Below are 18,137 nucleotides of genomic sequence, written 5' to 3'. Positions count from 1 at the left end.
TATTATAATAATGTCAGCCAGTTATTGTTGGTAGGATCGGCTGTTCGGGGCACGTGTGTGTGTGTGTGTGTGTGTGTGTGTGTGTGTGTGTGTGTGTGTGTGTGTGTGTGTCATAGGCTACTTTCGGGGACAAATTTGGTTAGTCTATGCAATGTCCCCAAAAGTGACCTAAGTAAACGTGTGTGAGCTGGTCTGTTTAGGGCCGCACCCTGACCCTTGGGAGGGTCCATTGCAGATAATTTTGGTCCCTGAAGTAGATAAATGGACAGATATCAATGGTACATCAAGCTTTAGATAATTTAGACAATTATACAATGAGTCATCTCAGGTTTAATGTACAACTTATAACTCTACATTTCTAACTGTTGAAATAATTGAAAAATAACAATTGTATTTTTTTATGTTTTGATTGTTAAATATGTAAATATAAAGTAAAGCAAAGTAAATAATAAATATAAAGTATTTATAATAATAATAATAATAATTATTATTATTATTATTATTATTATCAGTAGTAGTAGTAGTAGTAGTAGTATTAATATTATTATCATTATTCAAATTGTATTAATTGTAAATTCAAAAACATTAGATTGATGGTTGATCAGACTTATTTGGTTATTAATGAAACAAAAATGCACATAGTTTGTTAAAACAAGATAGGATAAAACACACAAAGACATCTGATACTTATTTCTATTGTGATCCAAGAAAGCATCAGAGTATTCACAGCATCTAAAAAAAACAAATAATAACAAATAATACAAATAATAAATATAAGGCAAACTTTTATTTCATTATCTTAAAAACAAGGATACTCAAAAACTCTTGAAGAATCTTATCAAGTCGTTCTTTCAAGTTTAGGTTTAATTTTGAAGGTAAAATTACCACACTTCCGGTATTTCTAACTACATGTGTCTGGCTTGATGCAGGTTTAGTGACTGTAGACAGCTGCAGCTGCAGCCACAAGAAGTCTTCACCATGAAGCGAGGGGGAACACACCTCCCTAGGCCAAATGTGTGATGCAGATGAATGATGATGCCCGGAGTTTTTGTATGGGGACGATATCCGAGCAAAATATAGAGACAGACAAAGGGTAGACTGGCTACACACCCTGATAGTAGTTTGAATAAAGAGGACATAAAGTATCACAATGGGGTTTTCTCTGTGCTCTTTTTTGCTCTGTCTCACTCTCTCATTTACACAAACAAAAAATACACACACACACACACACACACACACACACACACACACACACACACACACACACACACATCTGTTCACTTCTGGGGACATTATATAGACTTACATTCATTTCCGGGAGACTTTACCCTAACCCTAACCATAACCACCACTTGCCTAACCTCTAACCCTAACCCTTAGCCTAACCTTAACCACTGATCCAAAAACCTGCTTTTCCCAATTGAAGACACAGCTTTTGTCCCCACTTGGACAAGTTGTCCCCAATTAACTGAAATTTGTCCCCAATTAACTGAAATTTGTCCCCAAAAGTGGCTTATGACACACACACACACACACACACACACACACACACACACACACACACACACACACACACACACACACACACACACACACACACAGGTATCACGTGATCTGACAGCAGCTGGTATTTTGATTAGATGCTAATGTGATTGCTCCCTCTTGTGTTCGCCATTCCAACTTGCAGGCGTCTACCACACCTGCCACACACCTGTTTCCTTTTTTTTTTTTAGTCAATACAGTGTATCAATTATTGGTATTAGTGGCCCATTTACTAGCCAATCAATAACACCATTAGTAAACGCCCACAGACTGTGTCCATACCTAATGCTAATCTAAATGCTTATTTTTCAATGACATATGGGGTCAATGTGACTCTGACCTCTTTCATTAGTGCTGCAGTGGGTTACTTGGGAACAAAAACATGACTGTTGACTCACACTTCACACACAATCCCTGCATAAATAAAAACTCTGAACCCGTTCAAATGTTTGCAAAGACTTTGAACTATATTACTGTATAATTTAGAGATAGAGTAAAGCCTCGGTGCACGAATAACCAATAATCTGACATTTACCTGATATAAACAACAATAAAAATGTTTTCCTGCATACAATATTTTTAGTTTCCCTAGCTAATTATGTCTAGTTTGTCGTATTTGTCACATATTTGTTTCGTGGGCCCTAATCAATACATTTCATTTTAATTCATATAACTAAAACTACAAACTGGTGATCAATCCCCAAGAACCCCTAATCAGACCCTCTCCTAACTTTTTCATTTTGTTCAACTTTTCTAGCCTCTTCATTCTGTCATCGCGCTTCTGTACAATCAACAGCTGAATGACTAAAGTGATGGATTTGTGAAAGGTATTTGGATGCGAGACATAAGATATCAACAGGCTCCAAAGTCAAGTCTGAAGGGGTGCAAGGTGGCCAAGGGCTTTTATGAGACCCTCACCAGCCAAATTCAGCAGGTGCCAGCCAGCTCATTTCCCTACTGCACCAGCACAATGCCTGCTCCTCTGGCAGAGGTATGGGATGTGATTTCCTTGATGTAAAAAATAGACTACGGTGACTTAGGACATGTTGGGTAGTTGGCTGGGCCGCAGTGATGGATGATCCTTCAGCTCCAAAATCCGTGCTGATGCCAAGATTGTGGAGCTCATCTCCGTCTATGATGCACTTACGGCCTGAGTCAATTTACTTCCCCCCTCTTTCCCCAGACCAACACGCTCCTGTGTATCTATTTAAAGAAGCAATTAATGTAAAAGAAAAAGACTTGCATGTGCCAAGAACATTTTTGTTCTGGTTTCTCATAACTAACGGGCTGATTGATAACTTCCTCTCTCTGTTTGATTTGCCCGTGTCAGAGTGATGTAGGGTTACTGGCCTTGCCTACGTCAGATCACCGTATTTCAGTCAGACGTTCCGTGGCCCTAGTGAAAAGGTGGCCTATTGACGAAACCCACGATGACGAGCTATTGATTTAGTACACAAAGGGGTTGACTGGCCCCTCCTCCCAGCCCCTGAAAGGATAAATATATTGACGGGATGGACACAAGGCAGTGGATTTCTTGCTTTGCTTGAGGGAGAGCTTATAGTGCAGCGTTTGTTTGGGACCATACTTGAGTGCCATGGATAGGGTTACAGTTATGAACTACTGCTTAGGACTCCTGGGTTTGTTACTACTGCAGGGAGTGCTAAATGTGGAGGGAAGGAGCATATTTAACACAGGTGAGTGTGCAAAAATGGAATCCATTTAGGTCTGCGTACAATGATTTCTGAGGGTGCTGCTTGCAACTATACTGCATCCTTTACACTAGTGCCATCAGTAGTTTAGTTTTAATCAACGGTTTTGCCAAAATGCAACAGGTTAAGAAGTGATTTCCAACTTTGAAATGGTATTAATGTGACTTAATTTTCTGTGACTGTTTTGTGATATTTGTGGTGTTTAAAATTGCATTTTTATTTGTTTTGCATGTACAGGAAACCATGTTTTTAATCCCAAAGAAGACACAGATGCCCAGAACAAGATTCTTGCACTGCTACTACACAAAAGCTTAATTCCTGTTGAAAAGGACGATCCTCTAGGTGAGAGTTTAAGAAAAAAAATGCTCAAACTAAAATAAGCAATACAAAATCTTACTGAGGTGTTTTTTCTATCCGCAGGTCTTGAGCTGGCCAATAAATTAGCTGAATTAGAGGAGGTAAGGTCACTTTGGCAGGAAACCTATCATGATTTCCTATTGTCTAAATTGATTGTGTTTGCATATAAAGCGAATGTGGGCATCTTGTTTCAATTTCTCAAAAAATGTTCAAAAGAAATTCTCGGTAGACAAGAGACACCAAATGAGAGCCTGTTACACTTGAACAGATGGTGCATTGATACTGAGATGATGGCTACCTGTCTCGGTGTGATTAAATTCTGATCTCTTCTTGAAGCTACAGGCACTGAGGGAGGACCTGGAACTGGAGCGGGAGATCACAGCCAATTTAGCAGAAGGCAAACCCATAACTCGGAAGAGGGGTGAACGTAAGTTGGATTCATTACCTCTGGATTTATATGTCACTTTTGCAGTAGGAATATTCTGCATGTAAGACGTCACACTACAAGTCTTTGTCTCCTTTCGTCTGCAGCTTGCTTCTGGAAGTACTGTGTGTGAGGACGATGCAAGAGGACGAGGTCCACTGTGAAATCTTGCTGCAAAGCCCAACATAGCCTTAAGAATCACAACACCAGTAATTTAATCACACTGTATTTATTCTAGCAATATAGAGTTGTACCATAATCAATGTCATCAATAAATATTTCATTTCCACTGCGCTGAGGTGCTCTCATGAGAGGTCTAAGGACTGCGGCTGTATATCTTTGATCTGTAAATAACCTACTGCTCACTGGAAATACTTGAGGGTCACATATGACAACTGTACTTGACTTCAAAGAATTAATATTATCTTACCAGGGACTTTAATTGCCCGCTGCTTGTGTTTATGTCGCTCTCTTGTGGCAGAACTGGGCATAATGTTTTTTTGTACCACTTCCAACACACATCACATCTGTCACTGCTTTTAAAAATGCTCTTCATTTTACAAAATGAATAAAATTATAACGTTAATCTGTAGTTTTCGAAGTGTTTTGTTTTTTAAAAGATCTTTGGAGAAAATGATTGGAGATGAAAACAATTTTTGCTCTCAAAAACAGTACATTGATAATATCACTGAACAACATATTCAAATTCTTAACGTTCATAGCTACCTTAAACCTTTAAACTGTGGGAATAAGTGTTTGAGTAAAGGAATGTGGCATGTGGTGCACATCTGCAGTGATGGGTGAATTACTGTACAGTGAAGTTCATTTGATGGGATCTTTTAGATGAGGGTGACAAAGCTGAGTCACACACAGGCTTAGTCTAAATAATGGGAGCGCTGCTGTGAAAAGACCTGAATCACACAGTACATGATGAGCAGAGGAAGCCTCAGGGAAACCAGACTGCATGTGACGTGGATCAGCATTCACAGTCTCACAACAGTAGCATCAAAGATTGGGATGACTTTTGCTGTGAGTCAGAGTCCTTTGCAGTAATGTTTTCAGAAATGACTAATGCACTTCCACACCAAATATTCACATACATATCAGCATATAACACATGCAGTATGTTTGTGCATGTAATACAAAATGTGAAATAAAAATATGCAATATATAGTGAAGATAACATTCACTGGTCACTTCCAGAGTACATTTTCCTTTTTTCATTTTAAATTTTGAAAGGAAAGAAGCTTTCCATAGTATAATAATAGGCTGTTATAATAGCACTACTACAAGGACTTTATTTTCTGTCACCATTTTAATTTAGTATATGTCACTCACTTAGTACGACTTTATGTAATACCTAAAACTTATATTTATTTCTGCTCCTGTGTGACATGTTTAGCCAGTATGATGTATCTGAAGAAATACTGGACTGTTTACCAGAAGAACATTTCCTAAATGACACCTCGGTATTACTACATCATTTTCAGCAGCTTAAAGCAACACACACTCACTGAGTTTTCCTATCACAATTAAGTCTCTGAAGACTTAAAAGAAAAAAAAACTGAGAATGGGAGAGAAACTTCACTTGTCATAGTGCTTTACAAAGTGATAAAACAGTAAAACAGTAAAAATAATACTTAAAAAAACAGTAAAGTTATCTTAATTCTTTTCTTTTCCAAAACATTCTAACTGTCTTGCTACAGACAAGGGTGTTATCTGTTTCAGGAGGCAGAATGGAGTCAGACCACTCTGTCAAGATAAGTCCGACAGGAAATGAACTAGCATCCTGTGTGTCACTCATGCTGTATCGTAGTAAAACACACAACATCATGTCAAGTCAAGTTTTTACATGGCCAAATATCACACACAGTGGGCTTTTACTGTTCCTGACCCAGCCAATACACTCCAAGAATACAAGAAAAAAAACATGCAAAAAACATAGCATATAGGAAAATAAAATTACAGAAACTACTGGAAAGGCAATTCAGACAAAAAACCCTCCCAACTGCTGTGGATAGGTAGGACATTGGCAGTTACAAAAGTTGTAACAGTTAGTAAAAATACCCATAAAATCATAATCCAATATGATTATAATGGGTCCAAGAGTGATTTAATATATTCATTATTAAGAAGTACAATAAAATATATACAAGCATAGGGTCCAGTTTCTTCATATTGTACAAAGTCTACGGTTGGTGATACAGGGAGTTACAGTACAGTCACTGGTTGAGGTAGTATAAGAGACATGTAGTGTGATGGATGACTTTTGGGTGGGCTTCTTGGTGGAGAAGGGTAACTTGATAGGCAGATGTGTCCATCTCTTTCAGACAGTTCCAGCCCCAAAACAACACAGAGCATGCAGCAATAAGATCATAACATCGAAGGGACAATGATGGATTCTAACTTGAGAGGTCAGTAGAATATTTAACTTGTTTTAAAGTCATTTTAGCCACAGATTGGCAAAGAAGACACACAAGTTAAATGTTAAAAAATGTACTTTTTTGACAATTATTCTTGAATTATTCTTGAACTATGTCAAGATTTGAGTTTCAGATTAATATTAAAATTTGACTTGATAAAATCCGAGTTGAACAAGAATGTTGGCCTTTTGGATAAACTGCAGATTAACACACTGCTATTTTAATTTCACATGTAATCTCACATGTCAAAATGTGCCTTTATTTCAACTGTGCAGGCACCTTGCAAATGATACCCCTCATCCTCCTAACACTGCCACACCTCACCTGCAGCATGATTTGCCCCAGCAGCTGCTGGTGCAATTTTAAAGGTGCTGTCGCGTGTGTTGGTCACATCATCACCGACATACCGAAGGACATGCCTGTTCACACATACCTGCTGCAGCTCAATGACACAAATATGAATGTCATAAATGAGCGGAGCCTGGAAAACCTGGACCTACTGTTGCGCTTTAGTCTAACTCACAGCCATCTACACACCATCCATCCCCAGGCCTTCCACATTGCTCCACAGCTCATGTCTGTCAAGCTGTCGTCCAATGATCTCTCTACTCTTCCTGCTCAAGTTTTCAGTCCACTGACCACTATCGAGCAGCTCCATTTAGATGGGAACCAGTTGGAGACCATTGCTAAAGATATGTTTGACGGATTTGTGGGGTTGTTGGATCTGGACCTGAGCCGCAACAAACTGACTAGTCTTGCTTCAGATGTTTTCGATGGACTGACCAACCTCACCTTTCTGAACCTTGGCAGGAACTCCATAAAAAAGTTTCCTCCTACCATCTTTCACTCCTTGACTAAACTTCGCCAGCTGATGATCTATAACAACGAGCTAGAGGAGTTAGAAGATGGAATCTTTGACGGACTTGTCAACCTTGAGGAGCTAAAAATCCACCATAACCAGATTGCCAGTCTTCCACCTCAGGTGTTCTGGTCACTGAGGAACCTGAATATCCTAACTCTATCCTCCAATCAACTTCAGGCTATCCCAGACAAGAGCTTCTACAACATGCCAAAGTTGAACAAGCTTACCCTTTACAACAACCCCCTATTGTCTCTGCCGGAACAGCTGATGGGCCACATGCCCGACATGAGAGAATTTTATCTGTATGCCACTAACCTCACTACTGTTCCTGGAAATTTGTTTGCTAATATGTCAGGGCTGCGGATGCTTAACTTCCATTTAAATGACAAGCTGAGGGAGTTGCCATCAGACCTCTTCTGCTGCCTTCCCAACCTCAAGAAACTCTCGCTGAAATCCAATGACCTCCAGCACCTCCACCCACATCTCTTCTCCAGACTAACCACACTGGCCATATTGTTTCTCAATGACAATAAGCTTCAGAGCCTACCAAACAACATATTTCAGGGCCTTAGAGGGCTTTTGTCAATGGATTTGAAGAAAAACAATCTCAAGACTCTTCCAGAAGATGTTTTCTCGTTAAATACAGCTTTGACGAGTCTTACTCTGAGTTACAACCCTTGGGACTGTACTTGTAGTATCAGAGGTATTGCAAGATGGATAAGACTTAATGAGCATGTGGTTCTTGACAAAGAATATGTGAAGTGCTATAGTCCGATGCACCAATTAGATCGCACCCTTGGCTCTCTGCGTGATGAGGAGTTCAACTTTTGTGATGTTACAACAGTCACTACAAGTTACTTTCCAACACAAACTAACACACACAAGCAAAATCAACCATTCCACACCTTTACAACCATCGGAGAAACATCAACTGTAACATCAATGACGACACCATCAACAACAACATCATCCACTCCAAGAGCAACCCAACCAATCACCACCACCCGCAGAACCACTCCACCTACAACACAGGCCAGGACCCTAACAACATCCCTCCACACTCTAACCACTGCCCAACTTGATGAAGAGTTCCTTTCCACTACTGAGATTCCCGCACCTTATTACATGTCACCTCCTTTCTATGACAAATTGGTGGTTGAACAGGGGCCTGAGTTTATTCACCACAACCATAACAAGGGCTGGGTGTATGTGTGGTTTCTGCCCTCAGATACGACCTTGACTGCATTCCTCCTGTTTTGTCACATCCTTCTTGTGGTCACGGGCTTGCTGCTCATTCTTACTGCCATTCATGGTATGTATCGCCTCAGCGAGACCATGGAAGAGATCAAGGCTGAGCGTGCACAAATTTAAGGGTAACAAAACATGTTACCAAGATAAACTGTCCTTTTCCCAATGCTGAAGTTTATACAAAACATATACATTAGGTGTTAATTTTCTTAGTGTATTTCCTAGTGTTACTTTAGGACAGAAGGACTGATAGATAAAGATGTTCCAGAAATATTTCCTTAGCAACATTATTAATTTTCCTCCATCAAGAATGATGTCATTATTTTAAGACAGCAAAAAATGACAATATAATGATATACTATGTTAAGCTTTAAAAAAAGAGATATTGATAATGTAAGCAAATCATTATTACAAATTGTTTATTTATAATTTTATAATATAATGTAACTTCTTAAATGAACATTATCAACTGAAACTTTCTTTTGCTCTTTCTTTGTTCTCTCTCCTTCTCTGAAGGTTGAAGCTTACATATGATAACTAATACTGCATCTGCACATTTTCTGTTTTATTTATCTGTTTTTCCTTCTGCAAAACCTAAAGTATGTAAAGTTACTGTAAGGTTTCCTAAAGCAGAGCCTCACTAATGTAGTCAACAGTAATCACAAGTAGTTTTGTGTGTATGTTTCCCTCTAGTGGTGTAAGCTTCAAACTATATGAAGAGGCACCACTGCTTAAAAAAAAAAAGCTTTATTTTTAATCACACAATAAAGTTCTAAATAAATCAAAATCTTAAAAAAGTCAGTTTTTTCTTTAGTAGACCATGTTGGTAGATAGGAGATACTTATATATCTGTAGAAGATGATCATATTTCTTGCATGTAAGTATGAAGCTATGTCATGATGATGTTATTCAGCCTCCAGCTGGTTTCTATTAACATGTTACCAAAGCCACATGTTACATGCTAGAATCTGTCATTCTTAATTTTTACTGTTTTTTGTTTTTTACTAAATGTAATACTATATTCAAGAAACCTTAATGTAGCTTTGTCTAGCACCGCCAGGTGTGATGGGGCCTACTCCTATGATTTGTATCAATAAATTGTATGTTATTTGCTATATGGATGTATGTAGCAATAAACCAACATCTACACACATTTGAATTGTGATATTTCACAAACTTGTGTTGGGGAACTAGTTGGAATTCAGAGAATCCCTTCTGTAAAAATCCATCTTCTCTTATCTTATCTGTATTTCTCTTCCTCAAATTGGAATGCCTGATAAGTGTGCTTTCCCAAAACATTGATCACATTTACGGGAAAATTATGTATCATCTTCCTAATAGCTTTCGCAACAGGAAGCTCAAGTTTTTTCAGATTTCACAAGGTCAAGGAGGAAAGTTCCCTTTAAGATTACACTTTCTTTTACAAAACAATCTCTAATTTCAAAAGCCTCCATTACAAAACATGTACATAGTTGTGGTTCCGTATTTTTGGAGTGATCTGAGGTTTTTACAAGAGAACTTTGGAGATTATCAATGAAACTCATAAAAATAAGGTTACATTTGTCAATTGGTGTACATAATTATAGTAACACTGATGCTATTTAACATTGTTCACTGATGGCAAAACAACAGAGAATGTTCGACTGCTGGTCAAAAAAGCTTTTGACAGCCTTTAAACCTTTACAAAATGACAGCGGATGCCAGGAATTCCACGAGAAGTGATTGGACTTTAAAACAAACAGCAAACAAAAGAGGATGAATTGGTGAACAGCACCCAAGTTCATTGCTATGACAACCAGTGATTAGGCTTTTCCAGTAGGCTGAGCTCACACAACAGCGGGCATAAACTACCACACACACACACACACACACACACACACACACACACACACACATACAGAGCGAGAGAGGGTGAGTGTGGGGAGAGGAAACTACTGTACTGCAGGGGTCACAAGGAGTATTTTACAGTGCAAAACAAGAGGGAGAAATTAGTTGATTCAGATGTGTATGATGTAACCTTTATTGTTCTGCAGGAAACTTATTCTAACCTGGTATTAAATGTTCAGAGGGATTTTCCATGGCACATTTGTGATTTTGATCTTGGGAGGGTCTTACGGTAGAACGATGGTCCTATTAGGTCCAGTAATTGATGTAAGAAAGTAATTCTGATATTAGCAATTCTTTTTTCTCAGGAAAGCTACAATAACATTATGGTAATGTGTTTGTCTGTTTGTTTCCAATACTAATCAGATCACAAAACAGAGTTGTAAGTCTAGTTATGCCAAATTTACCTATATGAAAATGTATTTCCAAAGCTTTTGGGGACAGTATACACTTATTACATATTACCATGGCTGTTACTGTAATTTAGGCTTTGCAAGCCCATCAGGCCAGTACTATTGCTACCTTTAATCTGTGACACTTGCCCATCTAATTGCAACACTCCTGGAGCAGAGTCAGTGCTTTTTAGGTATTGAAAAGCTCCTACAGTGTGAGGGAATGTGTACGTTTTTGGGAAGTGTGTGAGCTCACACGCAAACATCTATCTTTTAAGAATTTCTGGGAAAAGGAAATACAACTTCATCCCTATCTGCTGACCTCTAACTGTTTGACCTCAACCACATGAGGACAAAGAATGGGAGCCTCTGTATGTCCAGTTTATCAGTGATGTGGACAAATACCTGTGTTATTAGGAATCAGACAGACTCGAAGTAAAGATCTGGCAACAATATGATTGTTCCCAACTTTTACTTTGAGTAAAGGCTTGATTCCCTCTGTATATCAATTGTATGCCAGTTCAAGTATAATTTTGTCAGTGTCATAATAAAGACTTCATGGTGGTTTTGTCAATCCTGCTGACTGCTATACATCACATCAGACAAAAACCACGTTTCTAGTGTGAGTTTTGTGAGCTGCAGCAACTGACTGTCTATATGTTACTGTAACTCCACCCTCACTATCTGGTTTCCGTTGTAAACGGGTAGTTTGTCGTTACGAAACATGGATTTACTTACAGCAACACAGGAATGTTAAAAGCGATAGAGCAGTCCTTGCACAACCCTCCTTTCACTGATTTACTGAAGAGCACAACATCTAAATCACACTGAATTTACATGAGCAGGTCCAGAAAAACCAAATACTCTAACTATATTTCCTGAACATATAACATTTTCAGAGCAAATGTAGTGTTGTATGTTTAATACTGAGGATGCTTGATTATTTGCATGATTTGGGATACAATCTGGATACAAACATAAGCTCTCTGCAACAGCAGGAAAAGCCTCATTACATAATTTCATTCAGTAATTGTCAGCATTTATAATCCTGCATATGCCTGCTTAGTGGTTCAAAACTGCAACAAGTGAGACTGAACACAAGCATGTGTGGTTATTTTCTGGATCATCTTGTGGTCTGTAACACCCTGGCAGTGGATTTGTGAACAAGTCCAACAATGCCAAGTGTCCAAAACATCAGCTTACAAACATGCAAGAGATGTCCTGCAAAAGATGCGTGCAGTTGAAACTTTGCACACCCTCTCAAACAAGAAGTAACACACACATACAGAAAACAATATCACAAACAAAAAAAAGCACAAAAACCAAGTCTTTTGTCTTTAACCAAACCAAATTCTCACCCTCCCTGTAACCCTAACCTCTAACACAAAAATATCTCTTTTTCCTGGAAGAAGACACACACGTAGTTGCTGAAAACATAATTGAAAACAAATGGATCCTATGAGACCACACAAACATTTACTATACATGCATTTAAACAGTATAAACACAAATCCAGTGAAGACATAGAGTGACACCAGAGGGTGGGGCTTCCCCCTTACCCGATCCCCCACCACCACATTTAGCAAAAATGTGAGTGTGAGAAAGAAACAGAGTGGGCAGGGGGACAGCTGGGACGATGAACAGCGCTACTGAAGCCTCAGCAAAAGACCTGCAGATCTCATGAGCTCAGAGCTAAAAAAAAACAAAACTGATTGATGAAGGGAATCAAGTGATGACAAAGATCAGGAAAATGTGATGGTGTGAGAGTTCAGAGATCACTGGAAATTTTCATCACAGGATTTGTGAAGCTGCGGAGGAAGGGAGGACACACATAAAAGATAACAACACCAACTCACAGTCTCTCTTCACTCAATCGTCAGCCACCACTGGAGGTAAGTTCTGCAAAACGGCATGCTGATGCAAAACGTCATCCTGTTTAACAGAGTGCTGATTGCTTAATATTACTAACGTACTTGTCAAGAAGATATTGGAAAGAATACATTAGAGAGCAAATGTATCATGAGGAAATAAGACAGTAAATTATAACAGCAATAATTGTGTGTAATATATGGTACTTCTATCTTAAAAAGACAACCTTCTGTACATCATTCAACTTTTGATTTTGCCAAATAATGAGATATTTCATTATTTTTACATATGAGTTTTCATATGTAAAACAGAATACTGCCTCGGATTCTGAATATGGACTAAAGTTAGGGAATGAGTGACTTTGTCTGTTTGGAAATGTGGTTTATTTTGGATAACTAGCGCTATGTCAGAGTGGCAATCAAAAATGTTTCATATATAACATGAATTAACTTCAGTGGCTTCCTTACTGAGTTTCTGCTCTCTGGCAGAACAGTTAACCTCTTTTCATGACAGACAAAGTGTTGATCCTTCAGCAATGGCAAGGGGAAAAAATCAAAGCAATTAATAATGGTGAACTGGAAATGCTTTAGACACTACACTGCGCAGCAGAACATTCCAGGTTGTCCCAGTAGTATCGGTTGGACTGGGACATTATAATATAAACCAGAGAGGAAATGTGGTTTAGCTGTCAAACAGGAATATTACTAAATTTTTTCTAGTACTTTTAGTTACTAAGTTTTTTTCTAAGTTTTTCCACTGGGGTACAAACAAGGGAAGGGGAACTCTATTCAGATATCACTTTACTCACTGGATATCTGACCTTTAGTTTGCTGGTAGTTGTGTAATCCCAGACTTAAATGTGAACACTCACCTTGCACATACACAGCTGTAAACAAAAGAGAAGTGGGGATAATTACGAAACCAGTGGATATTGAAACACAAAACCTCAGGTCAACTCAGAAGAAGTTATCACAATTGTTATATTATAAGAGTTAGGGTTATTGTAGCAAAGGTAGCAGTAAGAGCGCTGGTAGGGTTGAAAATAAAGTGTTTTACTAGCAATGAAAACATTCCTCTCACAGCAAGGACCCAGCACAACACCCTTTAATTGATTGCAGGCACAAGTAAAAAATGTATGTATTTTACTGTTCTCAATCTCTGATGTGAAAAAAGAAAAGAAAAGAAAGAAAGAAAGAAAGAAAGAAAGAAAGAAAGAAAGAAAGAAAGAAAGAAAGAAAATAAATCTGGTACCTCTATGGCTGAGTTCATTTAAGGGACATATTGGCCTCTTTAGAAAATGACTTCCTTGGAAAGACTGTTTCTGCACCCTAATACACCGCAGCTACTGAGAAACAACTCATGCTTGCCAAACTTAAGTCGCACAACTTTAAATGGATTTCTACGAAGAAGTAGGTCATTTTGTTGGCACAGCTTTGTCCTTGGAGCCTCATGTGCCATAACAAACAGTGAGCACAGCCTCGGCCTTAAAGATGTGCAGTCTGTCATATTGAGATATAGACAGAAATCATTTTGCTTGTGGCAGCAACCTAAACATCATCTCCATATCAAATGAGGATATGCTCAGCAATCTTGAGATTCACTGTTAAAAACAAACTTTTTGAACAGCTGCTGAATTGCCAAATAAATGGTTTTAATTCCAAAGGCTGCTGAGAAAGGTTATTAAACAGTTAAGTACTACAACAGTGGATCAGAAATGTATAAAAATATGTTCTGTCTGGTTAAAACAGGAATGCTGAGGCTGAAACAAGTAGGCACTGTTACTAATTAAAGTTGCCCTCAGTATAACCGCTTTGTTATGGTAGTGATTTAGAGAATCTCTTTTGTGGCTGTGTGAGCAACAACAGGAGAAAAAAAAAACAGACCACAATCTCTTCTTTTACTTCCCTGGAAACTAACAACAATTGTAAATCAAATCACAGTATCACAGAATGCTGTGGTATAGTTAAAACATAACAAATGCAGTAGTCCTCCTTATTGCTTGAGAATTGGGAATTACTTTTTAGAGTTGTGAACATTGATGTTTTGTGGTAAATTGCAGTGTTTCATCTCCATTGTTTTGTGTTTCTGCCACTTTAGTAGCATTTTTTTAAGACTTATCAGCTTGTAACCAGCTTTAGACTGAGGTACCGGCATCAACCTGTGCAAAGCTTAGTAATGGATTAAAGGGGTACCCCCACAATTTAGTACTGCACTTCAATAGAGTTGGTGGACTTGCAAAAGACAGAATTTTAAAAAATAACAAATTAAAGCAGCAGAAACCAACAATACCTGACTTTTAGTCCCTGATATGGGTCAAGCTCCAAAAACACAGGGTTTCCCATAATGCAACTTGTTACCATCTTTTGCTAGGCCTCCTCTGCCTGGTAAACACGCATCTTTCAAACTCAACACCCCAGTTTGTAAGACAGACTTTCTTTCAAAAATGTGTAGTCTCTATGCCAAAAATCACTCTTGTAATGTAACTTGAGTATTTTTTATTAAACGTTCAGAGCCACATAGGATATAAAAAAACTTCAGCTGAAAAAGAGTAGTGACCAGTTAATTGACTTTAACATGTAAAATTGGTGGAGTGCCCCTTTAAGGACAAAAAGGGATGTTTAGTATATAATGATTATGACTATGTTCACAAAGACCTTAGTGTAAATCTATTACAGGACTCATAACCAACCTTAACTGCAACATAGCTGTTTCTTCTGTTCCAGGGAAATAATGGACCTGCCACTGACCCTTCATGTGCTCCTACTTCTCTGTTCCCTCAACGCTGTTGTTTGGGCGTGTCCGGATGGATGCAAATGTCAAGAAACCAAAATCCTCTGTGGTGGCCTCTCAAACTTCCCCACAGTGGTGCCCTCGTCTACAACTGACCTCTATTTCTCGAATTGCAGTTTCTATTCTCTGAAATCAGAAGACCTGACTGATTTCTCTAATGCCCTTGGCATCTTTGTGGTTAAGGACACTGTTTTGAGGGAAGTGCGCCCTGGCACGTTTGACTCCACTCCGAACATAGGTGTCTTAATTTTTACTGGCACCGAATTGCAAGATCTACCAGAGGCCTTGTTCCAAAATCTTCAGAAGGTTGAGAGTCTGAATCTGAAGAGCAATAAGCTACTGGTACTCCGCCCAAACTGGTTCTTACCATTGACAGATCTGAAATTCCTTGACCTCACTATGAACCTTTTCACTTCTATACCTGTGGAAACTTTTCACCCTCTTACTGAGTTGCAATACCTTTATCTTGCTGGAAACAACATCAGTCAACTATCTAGAGAGACATTCAAAGGTCTGTCTGAGCTGAAAACCTTACGACTCAACAAAAATTCGCTACAGGAAATCCCCAGTGGCAGTTTGGATGATCTTGCAAACCTGGAGGAACTATCCCTACAAGATAATCTAATCACTCATCTCCACCATGACCTGTTCTCCAAGACTCAGAAACTCCACAAGCTCTTCCTTTCCAACAACAGGATCACATCTCTTCCACAAGGGATCTTCTTAAACCTGCCCCTCCTCTCCCAGATGTCCCTGTATGAAAACCATCTGGATAGTCTTGGTCCAGGGGTGTTTGGGCCCATGGCCCTGCAGGAGCTGTGGCTGTATGACAACAAGATAAGTCGTGTGGAGGATGACACATTCAGGAACCTGACTCAATTGCGTCTCCTGGTGCTTAGTCGCAACCAGATTAACTATGTATCCGCTGGGGCCTTTAGAGGGTTGGAGAAGCTGGGGGAGATATCGCTTCACACCAATCTGCTCACAACCCTGCAAGCTGGGACTTTCCAAGGTCTCCCCAACTTGGTCAACATTTCCTTGGAGCACAATTTCATCAGCTCTCTCCCTTTGGGTTTCCTCCAAGGCCTGAGCCACCTGGGCCAGATTGACCTGCAAAACAACTCCCTTCCCAACCTGCCACAGGAAAGTCTAGATTCTCTCTCTGTGGCAGAGGAGATACTTCTTCAGCAGAACCCTTGGAGGTGTGACAAGGATATTCTGCCACTTAGGGACTGGCTAAGAAAGAACCCATCCAAGACCAACCGCACCCTTGTAGAGTGTGAAACACCCTACAGTCTAAATGGTGAGGTGATTGCTCTGCTGCCAGATGAGAACCTGATGGCTCTCAGCTCTACTGAGCAGCCTGTGTTGACTTCAACAGAGAAAAGGAGAAAACCCAACACCCCTCCGGCCAGACGAAGCACTTCCTCACCTGCAGTCAAGACCACACCCACCTCAGAGTATGAGGAGGTCACCAGCGGTGGGCAGGGGGAAGAGGGAATGGTTTCTAATGATACTTCGATGATCTTCATTGTAATTGCAGTAGTGTCCACTGTCATCATTAGCACTGTCATCATCAGCTGTGTGTGCTGGAGGAGAAACAAGAGAGGCCGGGGAAATATAGGCCGCAGGAATAAGAACTCTGTGCTGTAGACGAGACCACCGAACATCAGCAATTCAAGAACTTTAAAAGCCAAGGGAATCTCACTGATTACTGTGGTTTACTTGGAAAATGTGCAGCACAGAATTGATTTTTAGTCTCAAAGGCATCAAAAGAACTACTTCAGCTCCATTCAGAAGCATCAACAAGAAAAACAAATAAACAGATTTGCTTTTGAATTCATTTGTTCTCAATGTTTAATCATCAAATTTACCAGCCAGTATTTCTCTTCCAGGGGGCTGTTAAAACAGAATGGACATTATGTACTAACTGTAAAAATCCACCTTGCCATGTTGTGTGAAAACTTGGATATTTTGGTGAATGTGAACTGAAGCAGGGTACTTCTTTTAGTGAAATTAAGACTCCATTCAGTACTCTGTTCAATAGTTTTGAAAAACTCATTTTTTATTTTTCAATATTAATAAATGCAGTTTGATGATGACTTTTTGTGCTAACAACAACACATTTAGGGAACAGTTTTACTTATTTGCAAAATGGCTGTCAATAAAAAAATCTGATTTTATTTTGACTCCTCTGTAACTCAATTCATCCAATGTTTTAAACACAATGCAAAATGTTACTATACATTGAATAAATGCACTACTTTTAGTGGGAGTAATCTTACATTGTCTTAATCATTTACTCATTTACTTAGCAATTCATTGTGTAACATGCAAATATGTAAACTTCATCTCCCTGAATATGAGATAAAATTATGGCTAAGTTTTTGTAGGATGCCAATCCTATTGTAATCACTGAGAATTCACAACATTTTGTAATCACCAATATGTTTCTGACTGTGTTAATTGTGCCAATTGAGTTTGTGGAAAGTCCACAAAAGGGGATATGGTGAAGGAAAGGAAGCTCAGCATGATACTGTACCACAGACGTCTGTGATTAAATTCACATCAATCTGTGTCTGTGTGAGGCAGCAAGACTTGTGTGTAATGGTTTACAATTAACAACGGTGATAACTT

At 39.0% G+C, this 18,137-nt stretch overlaps 3 protein-coding genes across 3 annotated transcripts; all 3 read left to right on the top strand.

Annotated features, from left to right (window-relative positions):
- Positions 1 to 2,990: 2,990 nt before the first annotated feature.
- On the top strand, positions 2,991 to 4,571 carry uts2d (urotensin 2 domain containing). Its single transcript, XM_067598110.1, has 5 exons — positions 2,991 to 3,236; positions 3,489 to 3,593; positions 3,672 to 3,709; positions 3,945 to 4,035; positions 4,140 to 4,571. The coding sequence occupies exons 1-5, from the start codon at positions 3,137 to 3,139 to the stop codon at positions 4,163 to 4,165; spliced, it is 360 nt and encodes a 119-aa protein (XP_067454211.1). The 5' UTR covers positions 2,991 to 3,136; the 3' UTR covers positions 4,166 to 4,571.
- A 1,757-nt stretch (positions 4,572 to 6,328) lies between these two features.
- LOC137187745 (platelet glycoprotein V) lies at positions 6,329 to 9,700 on the top strand. The gene is made up of 2 exons (XM_067596880.1): positions 6,329 to 6,446; positions 6,731 to 9,700. The coding sequence occupies exons 1-2, from the start codon at positions 6,425 to 6,427 to the stop codon at positions 8,686 to 8,688; spliced, it is 1,980 nt and encodes a 659-aa protein (XP_067452981.1). The 5' UTR covers positions 6,329 to 6,424; the 3' UTR covers positions 8,689 to 9,700.
- A 2,743-nt stretch (positions 9,701 to 12,443) lies between these two features.
- On the top strand, positions 12,444 to 17,784 carry lrrc15 (leucine rich repeat containing 15). Its single transcript, XM_067596879.1, has 2 exons — positions 12,444 to 12,733; positions 15,434 to 17,784. The coding sequence occupies exon 2, from the start codon at positions 15,441 to 15,443 to the stop codon at positions 17,151 to 17,153; it is 1,713 nt and encodes a 570-aa protein (XP_067452980.1). The 5' UTR covers positions 12,444 to 12,733; positions 15,434 to 15,440; the 3' UTR covers positions 17,154 to 17,784.
- Positions 17,785 to 18,137: the final 353 nt, after the last annotated feature.

This window comes from Thunnus thynnus, chromosome 8 (assembly GCF_963924715.1).
Source record: "Thunnus thynnus chromosome 8, fThuThy2.1, whole genome shotgun sequence".
Classification (NCBI taxonomy): domain Eukaryota; kingdom Metazoa; phylum Chordata; class Actinopteri; order Scombriformes; family Scombridae; genus Thunnus; species Thunnus thynnus.
This window is presented reverse-complemented; position numbering and strand designations above follow the sequence as displayed.